General features: G+C 32.4%; 1 protein-coding gene across 9 annotated transcripts in view; it reads right to left on the reverse strand.

The window, feature by feature from the left end:
* The window catches only part of LOC117180313 (unconventional prefoldin RPB5 interactor-like protein), a 184,721-nt gene that overhangs the window by 28,284 nt on the left and 136,222 nt on the right, over positions 1-20,215 (reverse strand). For all 9 annotated transcript variants that reach the window (XR_004468026.1, XM_033372746.1, XM_033372745.1 and 6 more), the window contains one exon: positions 13,024-13,168. Coding sequence is in view for 8 of the 9 variants with exons in the window: in XM_033372746.1 (XP_033228637.1) it covers positions 13,024-13,168 (145 nt within the window). In the remaining variant the exon portion in view is untranslated. The remainder of the gene's footprint in view (positions 1-13,023; positions 13,169-20,215) is intronic.

Consider the following 20,215-nt stretch of genomic DNA (forward strand, 5'->3'; position numbering starts at 1 on the left):
AAAAATTTAGTATAAAATAATAGAAGGTACCAAGGGATGAGTTCTGTACCTGAAACTGTAATTAATCTTTTATAATAGGATTTTAACAAATTTGCACGCGCATTATAATAATAAATTTTCTTATAGGTAGAAAAACACACGTCATAAGCTTGTTGCAACTTGGTAAACTCTCCCCTACAAATCTTGGTAAGTCTCCCCTTTAAAATCTTTCTTTAAAATTGAACTAATAATTATTATGGAGGTAGATGGAAGGGAAAGGTGTTATAACTGTTTTACAGAAAAATAGTCTTTTGACTTAAAAGCTTAAGGATTGGGACACATTTTTTGATTTCCTAACTGACAATTCTTTATTTGTTGAAAATTCGTTTTTCTAAATGAAAAAGTAATAGTTTTAGTGGAAAACTCATCTCTTTGTTTAAAAAATGTACTATTTTTTCTTAATTCTTTTTTTTTCGGAAATAAATTAATGTTTTGTGCGAAAAAGTAACTTTTCTACTTTTGGTTTAAATTCGAATCACATATGGAAAACTAATCTTTATGATTGAAAATTCGTATCCTCATTTTTACAATGCATCACTTGGCAGCATCTGCATTCGTTAAAAAATGATTTAAGTATTTGGATAAAAGTTAAACTATTCGGTTGTAAATGCAAATCTTCCATTAAAAAGCTAAATTTTTAACAAAGCCGTTTACACTGAAAATGAAAAAGTTTAATTTTCAGTTTAAAAAAATTAAGGAATTTTCAACAAAATATTGATTTCAAATCGTAGATTTCAAATTATTTATGTCTTACAGTCCAATCGTAAATCGAAAATATAAATATGAGTCAAAAAAACATGTTCTTTGAAACTCAGATATTTATTTAATAGAAAAAACTCCTTTTGAAACTTCCTGACGTTTCGGTACACATGCGTACCTTTTTCAAAGGTTCTTAACCTAAATAATTATATTAAAGATTAGTAATTTTAGTCTGAACAAATATGATGGATAATTACGTAGATTTAAATACATTGTTACCTGAGTTGATGATAGTTTAAAATAGTCAAACAGATCAATTTTCAGTCAAAAAAAGTAACATTTCAATCAATTGTTTTTAAAAAATTAATTAAAATTTAGTCATTTTTAGAAGTCTCAAAAAATTTTTTTCGAGACTTCAATTGATTAGAACTACATTGTTAAAAAAATTGTACGAGAAAACAAATTAGCGTGGGTTAGGACGGACGAACAGAAATTGACAGTTTCAGAAATACATGAATAATACGTAATGAACGATGATGTAATAGGCAAGTTTCCATTGAAAACCACTGATGTGGAAGCGCGTAATTGAGTTTAAATTTGAAAGAATTCACAGATTTAATTAAATTTTTTTTTTTGTATTATGTATGAATTTACCTGTCAATTTTGACATTAATATCCAAAACCAAGACATTTCAATTATGCTTTAGTCATTTAAAATGGAAAAAATAATGAAAAGTGCGCCAAAGTAAATTAAAATTTAGAAATTTTAAAACAATAAAATAAATAATTTTAAATAATTTTTTTTTAATTTTAAGAATAATTTATGTATAAATCATTTTTTATAAAAGAGTCTGATAAATTTTATTTACATTTAATATTTCAGTTTTCAAATTGATAGAATTTTTAATAAATTTATTTATGAAAATAGACTCTAATATTTTTCTTTGTTGGTTATTGTTTTCACGAGCTAAAATTTTTATATTATTAATCTCAAAATCAAAATAGTAATCGAATTGCCATGCATGTTGTGACAAACCAGTATTTTGATTGCCTAATTCACAATCCCGTTTGTGTTCATAAATACGAGTTTTTAATCTCCTACCCGTCTCACCAATATAAATCTTATTGCAACATTTACAATTTATCATATAAACGAAACCAGATAAGTTTCTTTGTCTTTATTCTTAAACAAAGAAAACTTATTTAGTGTGTGGTTGTTTGTAAAATACACATTAATGTTATATTTTTCAAACCACTTCTAAGCCGCTCAGAAAGACCTTCAATATAAGGAAATGAAACCTTTAGATCATATTTATTGTAAGTTTCAAACCATTTTTTATTTTTAGATAAATTATTATAAATTTCATGAATTTTTTCTTTAATGATTTTGTTTACTAATTGGAGTTCGTAATTATTTTGTAAAAGAGTAATTTTTAGTTGATCTAAATTTTTTTTGCGGAATTTAATATTACTTAATTTAACACATCTATCAATAAGACCTTTAATTAGACCAACTTTTTGAGAAAATAAATGATGAGAATTATAATTCAAATAACGTCCTGACCAAGACGCTTTTTTATACCAATTTGTTATTAAATTTCCTTCTGAAGTTTTAATAATTAATAAATCTAGATAAGAAATTGAGTTATTCTCCTCTTTTTCAATCGTGAAATTAATTGAATTTTCTATATTGTTGAAAATCTTAATGAATTTATCTATTTTTTCAGTAGAAACAATTGATAGAATATCGCCTACGTATCTTTTGTAAAGAATAGGATTAAAAGTAAACTATCAAGAGCCCTTCTCTCTAAATCTTTCATTACTAAATTTGATACAATAGGGGATAATGGGGAGCCCATAGGACAACCTGAAACTTGTTTAAAAAATTTATTATTAATAGAAAAAACTGTATTATTTAATACTGTCCTAGTAGCAATAATCAATTCATTTTTGTATTCTTAAAATTAAAAAAAAATTAATTAAAATTATTTATTTATTTTATTGTTTTAAAATTTTTTAATTTCAATTTACTTTGGCGCACTTTTCATTTTCTCCATTTTAAAATCGGCCTTTCTTGATTACTCATGTAAAATTGACTTTATTTCTAATGTATTCGTTAGTCCATGTTTGTCCTTCCAAACAAAAAGTATCTGTTGTCATGAAATTTGTTTTTAAAATGTAGTAAATATAACATAATTTGGAGCCTATTTTAATTTTGAGGCTTCAAATTTAAAAAATTTTATGTGTGCTTTCCTGTATATAAAAAAGGACACTCCAAAATATGGATACAAATAAATTTTAAACTTTAACAATTAACTGAATTGGCTCACTCCAAAATTATGCTCCGCTATAAATGACTAAAGCATAATTGAAATGTCTTGGTTTTGGATATTAATATCAAAATTGACAAGTTAAAAATGTATAAATTAGGTGAGGTATTACCTTGAAGAAGACCTGCAACTAGGTTGAAACGTACGTTCGTTATATTAATTAAGATTGACGAATAAAGATTCATTGACATCTGAATCCACTTTTATTTTTATTGAACCGTATGACCAGAATAAAACGCATTCTCTCATTAATGTTAATAACGGTAGAAGAAAATTCACAGTGTGGATAAACTCCAATCACTGAATTCTTAATAACGTCTTTTTCAAGTAGGAAATTAATCTTCGCGGTTGAAAATTCATCTTTTTCATTGAGGGTTCTATTTTTTTGAAAATTCCTTCATAGTTAGTTAAAAATTAATTTATGTAAGATAAAATTGAATTGTACCTTTTACGCTAGAGATATTTAAAAGTAAAAATTGATCTTTTTTAGTTGAAAATTCAACCTTTTGTTTGAAAAAGCACATATTTCGATAAAAATTCAGGTTTTTTGGTAGAAAATTAGTCTTCTTGGTTAAAAATTTATCTTTGTGATTAAGAACAAAACTATTAAGTTGCAGATTTCTTTTTTTTGTGAAAAATTTAATTTTTTAACAGAAACTTTAACAATCCCATTTTTTGTGAAACACTGAAATTTCGAATTAAAAATTGATATTTTTGTGTTAAAAATTCAATTATTTGTTTCAAACATCGTTTTTTTATATATAATTAATGTTCTTGGTTGAAAATGTATCCGTTTGTTAAAAACTCCACTATTTCTCTGAAATTTGATCTTTTTGATTAAGGATTCAGCTATTTTAATAAAAATTTATATGTACAATTTTAGGATGAAAAATTATTTTTATAATTGAAAATTAATTTTTTTAGTTGAAAATTCGTCTTTTTGGTAGAAAATTAATTTTCTTTGTTAAAATCTTATCTTGTTTATTGACGATTCAACTATTTCCTTCATTTTTTTGTTTGTTAAAAGTTTATGTCTTTAAGGAAAATTTGTATTATATCATTGTTGGTTGAAAACTGATAGTTTTTTGTAGAGAATTAATTTTATGGGTAAAAATGGATCTGTTTTTTATTAATTTAAACATAGATGTCCAAATTCGATGTTCTGTTGTCTTATATGAGGAAAAAACGTCTTGCATAATTTACTATCAAACAAATTTTATCGCTAACGATTCTGATAAATAATGTGTAGAACCTGCTTGATTTTAAGTGAATTCTATCTTATTCTATATACTTTTTATAATATTTTTCTTGGATTAAAAATTAATTTAGTTGAAAACAATTTAAATCTGTATAAAGTCTCTTACAATTTATAAAAATAATTTTCGTACGGACAGATTATTTAAAAAATAAAAAAACAGGAGTAAAATAATAAAAAATTTAATATAATTACATATACGTCACTGAAAAAATAATTTGTAAACAACTTTTGCGATTGAAAATTGTTTCATTAAATAAAAAATTGATGACAACACTTTTTCGACTACATTGGTATTGTTTCCTCATCGATTGTACTTCTTTAAAATAAAATAATGTTTTAAGATTACTGCAAGATTTATCAATAGTTCTTAATAATATTAAACGAAATTTAAATTTAAAAATAAACCATTTTCATTTTTCATTAGTTCACAACTAAGATATTAATAAAAATAATGCTTCCAATTGTAAAACTGTGTACCTACAATATATTGTGTACTTTTCACAGATTTAATAAAACTCACTGATGAAGGCCACCATTGTGTGCTGATACGTTTGAAACAACTTCATTAGTTACAATTCACCTGACCTGACCTTTTGTAGAAATCAACAATTTCTACAAAATTCTGTTATTTCTTTTAAAAAATTTCTTTAATAAAAAATTAATCTTTGTGATTAAAAATTCATTTCCTTTTAAACTTCTACTATTTGGTGTCAATTACATCTGTTTTAGTTAAAATTTGAAATAATCTGTAAAAAAAATGGATTACACCATTTTTGGTAGAGAATTGATATTTGAAGTTAAAAATTGATCTTTTGTAGTTGAAAATTCAACCATTTGTTTGAAAATGCACATATTTCGATGAAAATTCGTTAATTTTGGTGGAAATTAGTTTTCTTGTTTGAAAATTCATCTTTGTGATTAAGAACAAAACTATTAAGTTGCACATTCCATTCTTGGTTAAGAATTAAATTCTCTAACTTAAAATTTAACTATCTCACTTTTGGTGGAACACTGAAATTTGGAATTAAACATTAATATTTTTGGGTTCTTAGTTGAAAATACATATGTGTGCTTGAAAGTTCAACTATGTATCATCAAATGCATCTATTTTAGTAAAATTTAAATTAATTTCTTGAACTTTAATTGTTTGTTGTTAAATATTAATTCTTTTAACTAAGAAGGAAGTATCCTATTTCTAGTTTTATAAATTCACATTTTTCATTAAAAATTAATTTTTTAATTTGAAAATTCGTCTTTTTGGTAAGAAATATTTTTTCTTTGTTAAAATCTTATCTTGTTTATTGAGGATTCAACTATTTTCTTGATTTTTTGTTTGTTTGTTAGAAATTAATGTATTTAAGGGAAATTGTAATTATATCATTGTTGATTGAAAACTGATAGTTTTTTGTAGGGAATTGATGTTTAGGGTAAAAAATTAATCTGTTTTTTATTATTCTTAACATAGATGCCCAAATTCCATTTTTTTTTCTTAGATCGGAAAAAAACGTCTTGCATAATTCACTATAAAAAAATGTTCATCGCTGAAAGATTCTGCTACATAATGTGTAGAACCTGCCTGATTTAAAGTAAATTCTATTTTATTTTAAATACTTTTTATAATATTTTTCTTGCATTGAAAATTAATTTAGTTGAAAATTATATTATTTCTTAAAAAAGGTTTTTTTTTTAAATGGAAAATTAATGTTTGTGATTGAAAATTCATCTTTTTCGTAAAAACTTTTACTATTTGATGTCATGTTCATCTGTTTTAATTAAAATTTTAAATAACCTGTAGAAAATTTGATTTTTTTCATTGAATATTAACTTTTATATACAAAAAACTGAATGATTCTATTTTTGTTTAAAATTTGATCGTTTTCATTAAAACTTGATCTTTTTAGTAAAAGATGGAATTATTTGTCTAAAAATTACCGTATTTTGTTGAAAATTTGTGTTTTTTTGTTAGAAATATAAAACTTCTCCCTTGAAAATTCATCTTTTGATTGAGAATCCAACTATTTTGTTGTAAGTTCCTTTATAGTCATAAGCTAATTTCTCGCCGACCATTGAGTGATAATGAAAGTGCCCGTACATCTCTATAGTATGTAATTGTTGTTGGAGGTTTTCAAAATTGTGTTTTTATAAAATAAAAATGGAGTATTTGGCCAAAATTGTCGGCAGATATGGAGACCCGATATATCTATAAACCTGAAAATAATTCATTTAATCCCACATTTCTTAAACCATATATTGTTTAAAAGCACATAAAACATTGGAAGGCTATACATTTTCTACAGCTTTTTTGTGGTACTTTTCTGATATTGAGCAAATTTAGGGTAACATTGGTGCACGTATTTTTAGTTATAAGTTAAGGTTTTAGTTATTACTTGCATTCAATATAAACATTAACATTAAGTATTATTCCTGTGATGCATGGAAATTTTTATAAAATTGCATTGCTGATATAAAATGCGGTAGCACCTTTTTGAAATTTTGAGGTTAATATTAAATTTTTCAATTCAAGAGCGAGCAGTTCGCAGTTAAAAAATATATCAAAAAGAAGTAGGATGAAAACATAAAAAGCTATTTTTTATTTTAATCCTCATTAAAATAGTTTCTGTTTTTTCACCAAAAATTTTATAAATTTGAATAAAATTTTTGTGAAATTTGTATGAAAAATTTCAATAATTTTCAATGTATTTCAAACACGGAGTTTTTTTTCGTATTAAGAAAAATGAGTAAACGCTTAACTTTCGTAAAGTTTTTGTAGTACATTTTTGTAACTTTTCATAGCAAAAAATACTATTTTATAGATTTTTGTAGATATACGAATGATTTACATTAAATTGGCAAAAATTATCTAATTCTGCGACCAGCAGTTCGCTCTTGTATTCTCGAATTAATTCCTAACCTCAAAATCTCAAAAAGTTGTTATCGCACTTTACACCAGCAATGGACTTTAATAACAAAACTTAGAACAAATTCCATGCTTCATAGGAATATTACTTAATGTTAATTTTTATATTAATAACAAATAATAACTTAAACATTTATTTGTAATTAAAAATATTCTAACCCTACCTACAGAAATCTCAGAGTATATGCTAAAGATTCTCAAGGCTCTGAGAAGCTCTGAGAAATTCTCCGCAGGTACTCTGGTAGATATATTTAATGGTCCAGATAGCTCGTTTAAATGCTTTGAAGGCTTTAAAATGTCCTTTCCGAAATTGAAATAAAAATAGTTCATGAATAACAAGCAGAGAGGCTTACATTGAAATATAAATTTGATCATCAAGAACAAGCAGACGCCCCATATTGCGACGGTACGGGTGGCAAGGTGGTAGTAAAGGTGGTGGTAAAGGAGAAGCGTTGATTCGTATATCGACTTCGAATTTTGATTCCATTATTATTCCCAACAGTGATCCAAGAATACTTGCGCATGCTTGAACTTTGCGGCGCTCATTGGCTCTAGTTCGCGTACGTATTTAAAAATCAAGTCCAGACGCGCACGGTAGCCAATGAACATCACTCAAATCCAAGCAAGCGCAGATCAAGATAGCTCCGTTAGGATCATTAACTTCAGGAAAACACGTGTAATGTTCTATTTCTGTCCAACTCACGGTGACTCGCGGATGCCTTTCTCGCACGCGTGTAGCTATCAAAGAACGAGCAATCGTGACAATTTTTTCAATATTTTCCAATGCAGTCTAACTCACTGACGCCTCGTGTCACACGCATATAGCAATGAAATCGAGTATTGTGACAATCGAAATCGGCAATATCGTTTAGAGATTTTATATTAAGGAATATTGGGTGCCAGAAAACCATCCAAGTCAGAGCATTAAATTTTCCGGTAAGATACTTTGTGATAATAATATTTCTGAATTTTATGTGAAAAAATTCATTTTAAACCTGCTTAAGAACTGTCATTCATAACTGATATAATGCTTTAATGGCTGAGTTTACTTCTTTTGAAGCCAGGTTATGAGTGTTTTGTTAAATTGGTAAGTCTCAGCAGGTGCAACATAATAATCCAAAAGAAATAGCTGTATATCGGAAATCACAAAAGGCTGTGTATGTATGAACTTTCGATGGCGCCTATACATACCTTCGGGGAGTTTCCAGATCAATTTATTTATGTAAAAAGGATGAATCCATTTTAGCTTACAAATATAAAAGAAGGCAACTCATTGAATTTTTTACAATATGTCGACTAATTATCGGCTCTATTTTATAAATTTAGTAATTGTTAAGTTTAAACTCAATTTTTATATTAAAATGTCTACTTATTAGTATGGAATAAAGTACCATAAGATATCAGAAATGCACCTTCCCTGTATAATGGTTATTTTAATTTAATAAAAACCAAAAATAAAATAAAAATATTTTTCGATGAAAGTTATTTATTTTTAATTTAATACTATTATATGTTTGGCTCAGAATTCACATATTTTGGTTAAAAATTCTACTATTACGTTGGAGATTGCACTATTTTGTTGTAAATTCAATTTTTTGAGACTGAAATTATTTTTTACTTTGGCAAATTAATTCTGAGAAAAAAATATTTCAGAACATTTCAAATCATTTTTTAACATTTTAAAACAAAAATGAAGAAGAAATTTGGATTAAGTTTACGACATATTCAGAAGTTTTTAAACCATTAAAAAAGCAGTTACGGCTTGCACAGATTTCAAGAAATTGTTAAAAAAGTTTTTAATGTTTTGAAGATTTCAAAAAAAGAAGGTTTAAAAAAGTTTTGAAAGGTTTCAAGAGAATCGAACTTGTTTTACATTCCTAGACAATTTTTTAATAATTTTTCATTTTGAGAAATGAATTTCAAGAGAATATTAGGAATAATTTTTTAACAATTTGAAACATTGCCAAAAAATTCAAAAAAAGAACCTGCAACATATTAAGGCAATTTTTCAGCATTTAAAAAAAGTTAGGGTAAACTAATATAAATTCGAAAGATATTTGCGAATATTAAAAGTTTCTAAAAGATTAAAAATATTTTTGAACTTGAACAGGCTTGCGAAACTTTGTAAAATATTGTTTAATTTATTCCAACCTTCTAAAAGTTAAATTTTCTCTAATATTCTGTAAAATCCTATAAAATAAGATAAAAGTCTTAACACTTTTCTAGATGCTTTCTCGATATATCTTGAACTTTCAACTGCAATAATATGTAATTCTTATTTTAGTTATTTTCGACTCACTCCTACCCAGACATACATTCTACGCTTGGAATTTTTAAAAATAGACCCAATAGAGTAGTTGTTCAGATTGCACATTAATTTACCTCCTTTTCTTTCATCATTCAAGTAGCTTCAACGAATTAATTCGACTACGATTCAACGACCGGTTTCTGAGTCAGTCTCTGGCTAACGGCGGAGTGTGATCGTGGTCTTTCTTGTAAACTACACTCAAAGTCGCGATTAATCGAACCATCAATGTAAACCATAGTATTTAAACCAAGTGCAATACAGTGATTAATATTTTAGTGAAGTGATATGTTCTCAATTTTCCTTCTTTTGAATCCCATACCTTTAACCTTCTTACAAAGCTTTCTCCAGCACCTAAACATACATCTTATTAGTGTTCTATAATTTAAATAAACTGGAAATTATAGGGAAAATTAGTCCTTCGAGCCGGATTAAATAAACTTAATGCAAATTAATCGCGTAATTTTATAGTGGATTACAGTGATCATCTGTTCGTTCCCTTTTTTTACAAGCTTACAGTTGCTTGCTCACTCAAAAGCAGCCTATGCTATCTCACTCATGGAGAATAGTAGAGTATTTGTGAGTTCAGATAGATATCTGCTTAACTTAATCCCAAGCGATAAACAAGCAATTGACGGTGAAATTAAATAATCATATGATTAAACGATTTTCTTCCTGTGTGTATTGACCACTTGTTTTTTTTTGAACAGGCGAATGTCGATTCGCCTTCTCGGGTTCTGTGTATAGTGCATATCTAACATAAGTGTACTGTGTATTCCTTCGCTCGAAATTCATCATGACGTCGGCTGTAGATAAACAGATAGCGATAGCGGGGCTAATTACACAATTCTATGCCAACACTAAGAAATAAGGAGAGAAGGTAATGAAATCTGTACTTTTACGACCAGCATTTTATCATAGCATCGGATTTGGAGTACGCTAAAAATTCTTATGTTGTGGATCATAAATTTCACGAGGTAGAAGCGGATTACATCGCCTAAAAAACTCAATTCAACATAATACTAAAAAACTTCGGCGCAATCCTAGAGAAAATATCAGCTAATAGAGAGATAAGTCCTGTAAAAACTTCAGACACTTCCTTCAAGCATTTACCCTCGCTTCCTCTTCCAAAATTCAGTGGTGAACAACTTGAATGGGAAACCTTTCGAGATATGTTCAAATCAATGGTTCACGATACTAGTGTTTCAGATGTTCAGAAATTTTATTATTTAAAAAATGAACTTTAGGGTAAGGCTGCAGATCGTTTAAAAAAAAAGTCAATTAGCAGCGCTAATTATAAGGAAGCTTGGACAACGCTAGTTAGGCGTTATGACAATAAACACGTTATCCTTGCGGCTCATATGCATAAGCTGCTCTCCTGTCCTTCAGCCTAAAAAAAAAATCAGTTGAAGAAATCTTACGTATTCTGGATGCCACGAATGAATCCATTCGTGCGTTTTCAAACATGAGTAGACAAATTTGAGTCGGCCAATCGACTGCTAAGTTGCCTATTTTCGTGCCCTTGAACCTATTTATTTTACTGAGTCCAGTCTATGCTGCACTTCGTAGACTTCTATCCACAATATTTCGACCTCCTCTGGTTTGGGCGGGTGGTCGACAGTAACTGGAAGGTCTTGGAAGAGTCGAGATGAATCAGGGAGAATCTGTTGATTTTCTCTGACACACCTCTCTCTCTGCTCTAGACTTCTCTTAGCGAAAACGGCGATAACGGGTTCAGAGTTCGCGCGCAAACTTTCGAACCTTGGCGGTAAAATTCTTGCCAGATGTGATGTAGTCAAACATACACTGAATGCGGGACGCGTACTGTCTTGCCAAGCCTATCTTTATGAAGAGTTGATGCATTCGTCTTTTGGTATCATGATCAACCGTTGGTTTTGTTTTACGGTTCGCATCGACCAAAGCTCTCGCTGTATTATACGCGCAACAATTGATAGTCCAGAGGTCAGATTCTTCGGAAAAATGTCCACGAAGCTTGTCATCCATTTCAGCCAGATCTTTAGGCTTGAGAAAAACCTGGGTGTTGATGTTTCTCCGGGTCATAAAGCATCGGTCTTCCTCTACCGGATGCCTGCCTGAAGTTGGTCTTAGTGTCGCCTCTCTACCTCTGTTGCCGGCTTCTTCTGTATGTAGTGGAGTAGGCGGTCCGCTTACAAAGCCCCTTTTTTGGATTACTTCTGCATGATTTCGTAGACGCAGATGCGAAAAGTGCGATAGCTCCGGATGTTTCTCGCGCTACATAACATGCAATCGTGCCATGTAACCCCGTTCAGGGGCCACACTCGCATCGTAGCACTCTAGCAAGTGGCGATTTAGTTGCTCCGTCCACCTAAAGGTCTCGAGATTGCGTTGATCCATCACATTGAATCCATCTTCATTGGCTCTTCCAGCTCTAGAGTGGTCGGCATTGTTGGCCGACCTATTGTCGGGAGCCCTGCGCGTTCTGTTGTTTTGAACCGCACTTACTACAACTATGTTCGGTGGTGTCATTGTTGTTCCCACGAAAAGCCCCGCATACACGGATAAGGCTTCGTATTCTGAGAGGTTATCCGATGTCCCAGAGTCACCGTTCTAGACACCTCACCCAGGTGCCATTCAGCTTTCGTCATGGTTTTCACACCTTCGCTTGGGGGTTAATTCCTTCGGGACCACCGCTGGACAATTGTCCGCGACTGCCTATTCATTTTTGTAACCATATTCAACAGAAACCCTTGGTACAGGGACCCTCTATCCGCAACCCGAGGAGGCGTTCGGTAGCTTGTGCTAAAGATTCTCAAGGCTCTGAGAAGCTCCGAGAAATTCTTCGCAGGCACTCAGGTCGATACATTTAAAGGTCCAGGTAGCTCGTTTGAATGGTTTAAGGGCTTTAAAATGTCCTTTCCGCAATTAAAATAAAAATACGATCATAAATAGCAAGCAGAGAGGCTAACTCAACAGAGTAGCCGAGACACAAGGGTCAATTGTTAAGGTTTCGGATTGAAATTTATAAACAGATTTTTTTTAATTTTATAGTTAACAGCCCAAAACATAATAATTCCGAATTTACGGGTTTCAATTACTTAAGCGATTATTTAGCGATCTTTATGGAGGACTCACGCTCAGTGGTCATTGGACACAATGAAATCCACCGATATATAAAATACTCGGTGAAGGTGCAAAATTCAAAATACTTCCTTGTGAGTAAGACATGGGTGTGACACAATAGGCTTTATAGCTTAAGTGCTAGACAAGGGGGGGGGGGGCATTAAAAATAAACCAACTACTTATCATAAATGCATCCAATGTTGCAGATCATTATTGTCACCATGTAAACATTTAAAAGTTTATAGTTATGACAAATTGTGTGAACCATAAAATTAGTTAATAATGTAACTTCATGATATCCTAGTTTGCCTATGAAATAGTACATTTAAATACCTAATTTGTTAAATATTACCGAAAAGTGCAAATATCATACCTGTAGTATTCATCAGCCAACTCCTCTTCAAGTTCTAATTCATCTAGTCTCAGAAATAAATCTTCTTCTGTTTCAGAGTAGGATTTATGTTGTCTTTGTTGAGCAATTTTTTCATGATGTTCCTTTTCCCTTTGTCTATGTTGAGCTATAAAAAAATTTTATTAATCTTTTTGAATTTTTTTTCCAAACTTTTTAGTCGCAACTAATTACTCAACGAGAAAAGAAACATTTTTCATTTTCTCCGAAAAAGCCATAGTTACGACAGAATTAACTAATTTATACATGTTTACAGAATTTTTTCGAGAAAATAGTTTAACATTTGAAACATTAGAATCAATTTGCTGATTTTCGTATCATTGTTAACTAAAACTGCAAAAATAATAAGACATAGTTTGTCTAAATATAATTATCAATCTCCTAAGATATAGAACACAGTAAGTAAACTGATTTGAAATCTGATCTTGGATAATGTAAAAAAAAGTGTGATATCTAACCAGACACACCACTGATTCTGTTTAAAAGTGTTTTGAATATCATATTTGGTCCCTACCGAGGCGTGACAAGTTTTTATTTGAAAAAGCACAATCAATCACGCGTTACGCAATTGAATAAATAAGTGATGTGTGCCGAAGAAAGGGGCGAGCGGTCGAAGTCAACCTGATAGATGCGACTTTTGGGAGAAAGGGAAGACTAACGAAATCTTCCCTCTCCACCTACCGATCCATTATCAAGCATATAGGGGTGCTATTACCGCGTTCCACGGATGGTGTATAAATGAGACGCGGAGATGGGTTTGATGGGAAAGTGAATAGTCGAAGGACCATCAACAGTGGTAGCATCTGATATGATGGATCCACTGCCAATGACAAAATAAAAAAATTAACATATTTTAGTTTTTGTTGATATGTTTAGAAAATGGGTACAAATAATTCCAGTAAAAAATAAATTATCGTCAACAATTGAAACAGAATTTCATAAACGTATAATTTCAAAATGGGGAACGCCTAGAATATTATTCACAGATAACGGAAAGGAATAAGTTAACAAATCAATAATTAATTTAACAAAAACATTCGGTATTAGACATTCGAAAACTCCTAATTATCATGTACAAGCAAATCTAACTGAAAGGTTTAATAGGTCAATTAAAACGACAATTAAGGCATATTTAGAAAAGGACCATAAGACATGGGACGAAAATTTGGATTATTTTTAAATAAAAAAGAGGCTTTAAATAAAAGTAAACATTCTTCTACAGGATTCACACCAGCTTTTTTGAATTTAGTTAAAGAGGTCCAACCCATGCAAGCATTAAATAAAGATTTAGACGGAAAAAGCGAAATAGAATTTCAAAAACCAGAAAAATGGGTAAATAGAATGCGAACATTAAAAATAATTGGAAATAAGGTAATTAAAAATTTATATACCACAAATGAAACGCAATCTAGATATTACAATCTTAGACGTAGGCCCATAAGTTTTGAAACTGGCAAAAAAGTTCTAAAAAGCAATAAAACATTGTCGAATAAAGGGGAAAACATAGCTCAGAAACTGAATACAAATTTCGAAGGACCATTTTTCATTAAAGCGAAAATTTCACCAACGATTTACGAAATAAAAACAAAGAATGGGAAATCACTAGGTTACTGGAATGTAAAAGATATTAAAAAATTTAATAGTAAAAAATAAAGTAAAATTTGAATGTAGAATGGCATACATGTTAATGATTTGATTTTTACACCACTGACAAAGACAGAAAAAATGACATAATAAAAATAACTTTTAATATCTATCCTCAGAGTGTATCAATTCGTGTTAAATTTTTATTAAGGAACTTCTCGTGGCAAAAATCGAATCTCTGAAAAGCATACGTTTTCTATTATTTTTAGAATCAAAACAATATGGTATTACTAATAAGGTATTAAAAAAACATTTTTGTTGGAAAAAATTCTAACTTACACAAAATGTCATAAAGAAGTTATAAAAAATGTTGTAAAGCGCAAGGAGAGATCGATATTTGATGTAGAGGGCAACTCACTTAACGCAAATTCCAGTCCCAGTCTTTCGTGATAAGTGGGAGGCTACTGTATGCAATTATTTTTAAAAATATCATTGCTCCTTTTTATAGGAAAAACGATGCAAATATTAGTCTTTTCGAATCTCTTATACAGTGTCGCATTTTAATCAGTATTTTCTTTTATCAACCGATTCGATTTGAAAAAATAACTATAAATACATACTGTGATTGAAAAAAATTGTACTCAAGTTTTAAGTTGTTAAAGAAGAAAATACTGAATAATAAGCGACATATTGTAAGAGATACATTCATTAACTAAGTTATTAATTCCAGAAAGTAGTGACTTTTCAATTGCTCTCAGCAATTGGTCTCAGCATCGCTTCCTCATTTTCGTCTTTAGTTTTTTCATGTAGTGGTTGATGAAGCACTGCGCGCACATATCCAGTTTTGAAGAGGTAATCACGTTGACTTTGCAATTACTTTCGAAATATATACATACATATATACAGGATTGTTAAAAGAATTGAGCCTGTGTGAACTTTCACGAAAATAAATGATAGGAAAAAAATGACAAGCGCGTCATCTTTTTTTTCTCATTTTTTCCTTGTAGATTTTTCGCGACCACTGGAAAACGATAGGATAAACGATAGGAAAAACCACAAGCAAGACGGGAGCCGAAAATTACGTGCCCTAATTGGCCATAATTTACACTTATATCGTGCACACGTCATGCACGTCGCACGCGCAATGTGGCCTATATTAAATAAGTAAATTGAGTCTCTTAAAAACATATTAAAATTTTTTAACGAAAATGTATTTTTAGTACAGATCGCGTTTTTATTAAAGAAAAAATGCAACGTAAATGCATGAACGATGCACAAACGAGAAAAGCAGTACAGTTGGTCTGAATATTACAAACCTTTAGATATACATCTCCTTTCGTGTGGAACTCGTATGATCGGAAAAAATTCCAGTAAGGCAGAAGTTGGACAATTGACACATGTCTTTCAAATAAATGAAACATGCTTTAACTTAAACTTCGACTGAATTAGACACAGCGCTGTTAAAACGCAGATATCTCTGTCATGCGCAGTAGATATTCCTTTATATTTTTAGGTTATGTGACGCCATGTGTCAATTAAAAAATACACAGGAATCACTACTACCCATGCCAGAGATATCCGCGTTCTGCCACTACTGATGATGCACCCTGACAAAAGTTTTGGATAGGAAATCATTCAAAACAATCGGAGGTATTTAAAAAATACAAATCAAACCGATTAGAAGTCAATTTAAAACCTATTTGAATCCGTATACCAACAAGTTCAACTTGTATCCACATTTAAATCCGTGTGAATTCGAGGTCTGCTGAATTGGGATGAATTTGGATTGCACACGCGGATTGAAAATGAGGTTCCAATGTATGTTGCATTTTTACCTTTAATAGAAATGTGATCTTTAAGAAAAAGATATTTGTTTTAGTTTTTCAATTTTAAATATACTTTTAAGACACAATTTACTTGTATAATATTGGTCATGTTACGCCTGCCACGTATATGACGTGTGCACGATATTATTATAAATTATGGCCAATTTGGGCAAGTCATTTTCGGCTGTCGTCTTACTTGTCGTTTTTCCTATCGTTTATCCTACCGTGTTTTCTATCGTTTGCCTGTGGTCGCGAAGAAACTACAAGGAAAAAATGATTTAAAAAATATCACACGCTTGTTATTTTTTGCCTGTCATATATTTTGGTAAGGGGAGAGAGATGTACGAACAACGTGGCTCGTAAAAAGGCGTAGCAGGATGCCGAGAAAACCTGATAATTGACAGATGCGTCAGCAAAGACAGCAGCAGTTCACCAAAGCCTTCTGTTGAGAGACCAATACGTACCTGGACGTACATCAAAGCCGCATTCAGGATGCAAAATCAGTGAAGGAGTTCCTTCGAAGCAGATACAAGCATCTTGTTCGGAAGATTTAGTCTTCCAATCTGTCGGCGTTGAATGAAGTATCTGCGACTAACATTCTTGCAGTGCCGGTTCTACTCTGCTCGTTTAGGGGGGTTATATGGACAAAGAACGAGGTTACGGCCCTTCACATCGCCACACGTTAGATCATGCATATGTACAAGAGCTTCCATATCAGTATCAAAGGAGCGTTCCTTTAGAAAGCTGCAGAGCAGGCGGCCTAGACAATTAGCCAGAATTTTAACATCAAAACTGAGGAAAGTGTATTACTCCATCTAGATGCTTCTTTTGTGAAAGCCGAAGTGAAGAAAGTAGATGTTGAATATTCCGTCAAGAGCTACTTGACAAGAAAATGCACGGAAACTTTTACAGAAATGTAGAAGAAGAGTCCTTGTCAAAATATCAAACTTTTGCTTTTTTTAAATCATCAAGGCTTAATTCAGGTATAGAGGGTGTAATTTTTGCGTACCAGGACGGTGTAATGTCCATCTTAGTATACCGCGACAGCATTTTATGTCAAGAAGTACTATCTGGGAGTCCCATCCATGCGGAAACTACGTATCTCTACAGACATAATGCGGCCCTAGAAGTGGTTTATTACCATCCTTGTCGTTGTTGCGCTGTTGGCCGCGACCCTGCCCTGCCAAACGCTCCGAGAGAGATAGAGTCAATTGTCCAAGGCGAAAAGTGCCCAATTTTCTGGAACTTTAATTTTCGGGCAACCATCCCCTTTTTACACTCGAGGCCTGACATCGTTCTCCAAGACTTTGAGAAACAAAATATATTCGTGGTCGAATACTCAGATCCGAGCGACTACAACATCACTGCTAAGGGTGAGGATAATGAGGAGAGGTATCAAGATCCCAAACGCGAACTGCATCGACTGTACCCAAAATATTCGTTTACAGTAATTGTCCTTGTCATCGGTGCTTGTGAAATAAATGCAGGAAGCTTTCATCCTTTGATCGCTCCGTGTCCTCAAGACACACAAGGGTTTCGCCGATCTGTCGTTATGATTTCATCGTGCTCTGTAGCCACCCATCTCATGTCGTGAAACATAGTCAGAAGTGTGATTTACCGCAGGTAAAAGGTGACTTTTCAATTTTCGCGGGCTACGTACACTCAAGTTTTAAACTTTTTGTTTTGTTGGGTTGGTACACTCGTCACGATCATATGTTCACAGTTTTGACTATATAGCTCGTGTTGTTTTTCTGGCAGAGGCGTAAAAGGTTAAAAGGGTTTGGTGTGCTCAGCGATTTTCTTCTTTCGAAAAAAATGGAGCAAAGAGTTTGCATTAAATTTTGTGTGAAAAATGGAATCGAGTGCTCTAAAACTCTTGAAATGTTGACAGTTGCATACGGTGAGTCCACTCTGAGTAAGAAAAATGTGTATAAGTGGTACAAGCTGTTCCAAGAAGGCCGAGAGGATGTCGAAGACGAACCTCGCCCTGGACGTCCCAGCACGTCAACAACAGATGAAAACGTTCAAGCAGTGGAAGAAATGGTGTTGAAAAATCGCCGAATTACCATCAGAGAAGTTGCTGAAGATGTTGGCATATCGGTTGGCTCATGCCATGCTATCCTTTCGGACGTTTTGGGCATGAGACGCGTATCAGCGAAATTTGTTCCAAAACTGCTAAATTTTGATCAAAAGATCCATCGCATGACCATCGCTCAGGAGATGTTGAATAAAGTCAATAATGATCCTGATTTTCTCAAAAGGGTTATAACTGGGGATGAATCGTGGGTATATGGTTATGACGTCGAAACTAAAGCCCAATCGTCTCAGTGGAAGCATTCTGAGCCCACAAGACCGAAAAAAGCACGTCAAGTTCGGTCAAATGTGAAGGGTTTGCTCACTACCTTCTTTGATTACCGTGGCGTAGTGCATCAGGAATTCTTACCACAAGGTCGTACGGTGAAGAAGGAGTATTACCTTTAAGTTATGCGCCGTTTGCGAGAGGCGATACGCAAAGAACGTCCGCAACTTCGGACAAAAAATTCGTGTTTTGCATCACGATAATGCACCTGCACATTCATCGTTACTTCTGAAGGATTTTCTGACGAAAAAAAGGACCACTATCATGCCTCAGCCTCCATATTCACCGGATTTGGCCACCAGTGACTTTTTTCTTTTGCCGAAACTGAAGAGACCCATGAAAGAACATCGATTTTCAACGATTGAGGAGATACAAACTGCATCGCTGAAAGAACTCAAGGCTATACCACAAAATGATTATCAGAACTGCTTCGATGATTGGAAAAAGCGTTGGCACAAGTGTATTATATCTCAGGGGGATTACTTTGAAGGGAACAACATGAATATTGAACCCTAAGAACACGGAGCGACCCAAGGACAACCGCCTCCTGCATTTTTCCCGCAAGTGTTCTAGCATATTGTTGACACGCAGGGATGCTTTTTATGCTATTAGCAAGTGAAAGCTTGGCACCTCCAAGAGCACCGATGATAAGGACGATCAGTTTAACAGAATATTCCGGGTACAATCTTTGCAACACCCTTATAAGGTCTCGATATCTCTTTTTCTTTTCATTCTCCTTGGCTATGATGTTTTTGTCAGTTGGTGACGAAAATTCTATAACGAACATGGTTCGCTTCTCGAAGTCAAGAAGAACCATGTCAGGCCTCGAGTGAGGAACAGAAACAATTGTCGAGAATATAAAGTTCCAGTATATGCGGCACTTCCCACTCTCGACAATTGACTCAATTTCCCTAGGAGCATTTAGAGGAGCGATATTGAGGTGAATGCCGTAGGAGTGACAGAGATGGTAATAAAGCACTCTTAGTGCCGCATTCTGCCTTTGAATGTAGGTTGTTCCCGCGTGTGTTGCACAACTAGATAGTATGTGAGCTAAATGCTCGGGGTGTGCACGGCACGCCCTGCAGCTATCATCGGGAATGTCTTGGCTCAAAATGTGGCGACGGTATGTTAAGGTGGAAATGACACCGTCTTGGCATGCAAAAATGAAACCCTCTGTACCAGACTTCAATCCGGGCAATTTAAGGAAAGCAAACGTTAGCTCACAAGACATTGAATGATCCTTCACATTTATGTGGAAGATACCGTGCATCCTCTTATCGAGGACCTGTTCACGAAAGTTTTTCTCTTGTGCTTTCTTCATCCGGGCTTTCAGGAGTGAGTACTCGAGATAGATTAGATTTGATGCATTTTGCTCACCCCTAATACT

This window comes from Belonocnema kinseyi, chromosome 9, assembly GCF_010883055.1.
Source record: "Belonocnema kinseyi isolate 2016_QV_RU_SX_M_011 chromosome 9, B_treatae_v1, whole genome shotgun sequence".
Classification (NCBI taxonomy): Eukaryota; Metazoa; Arthropoda; class Insecta; order Hymenoptera; family Cynipidae; genus Belonocnema; species Belonocnema kinseyi.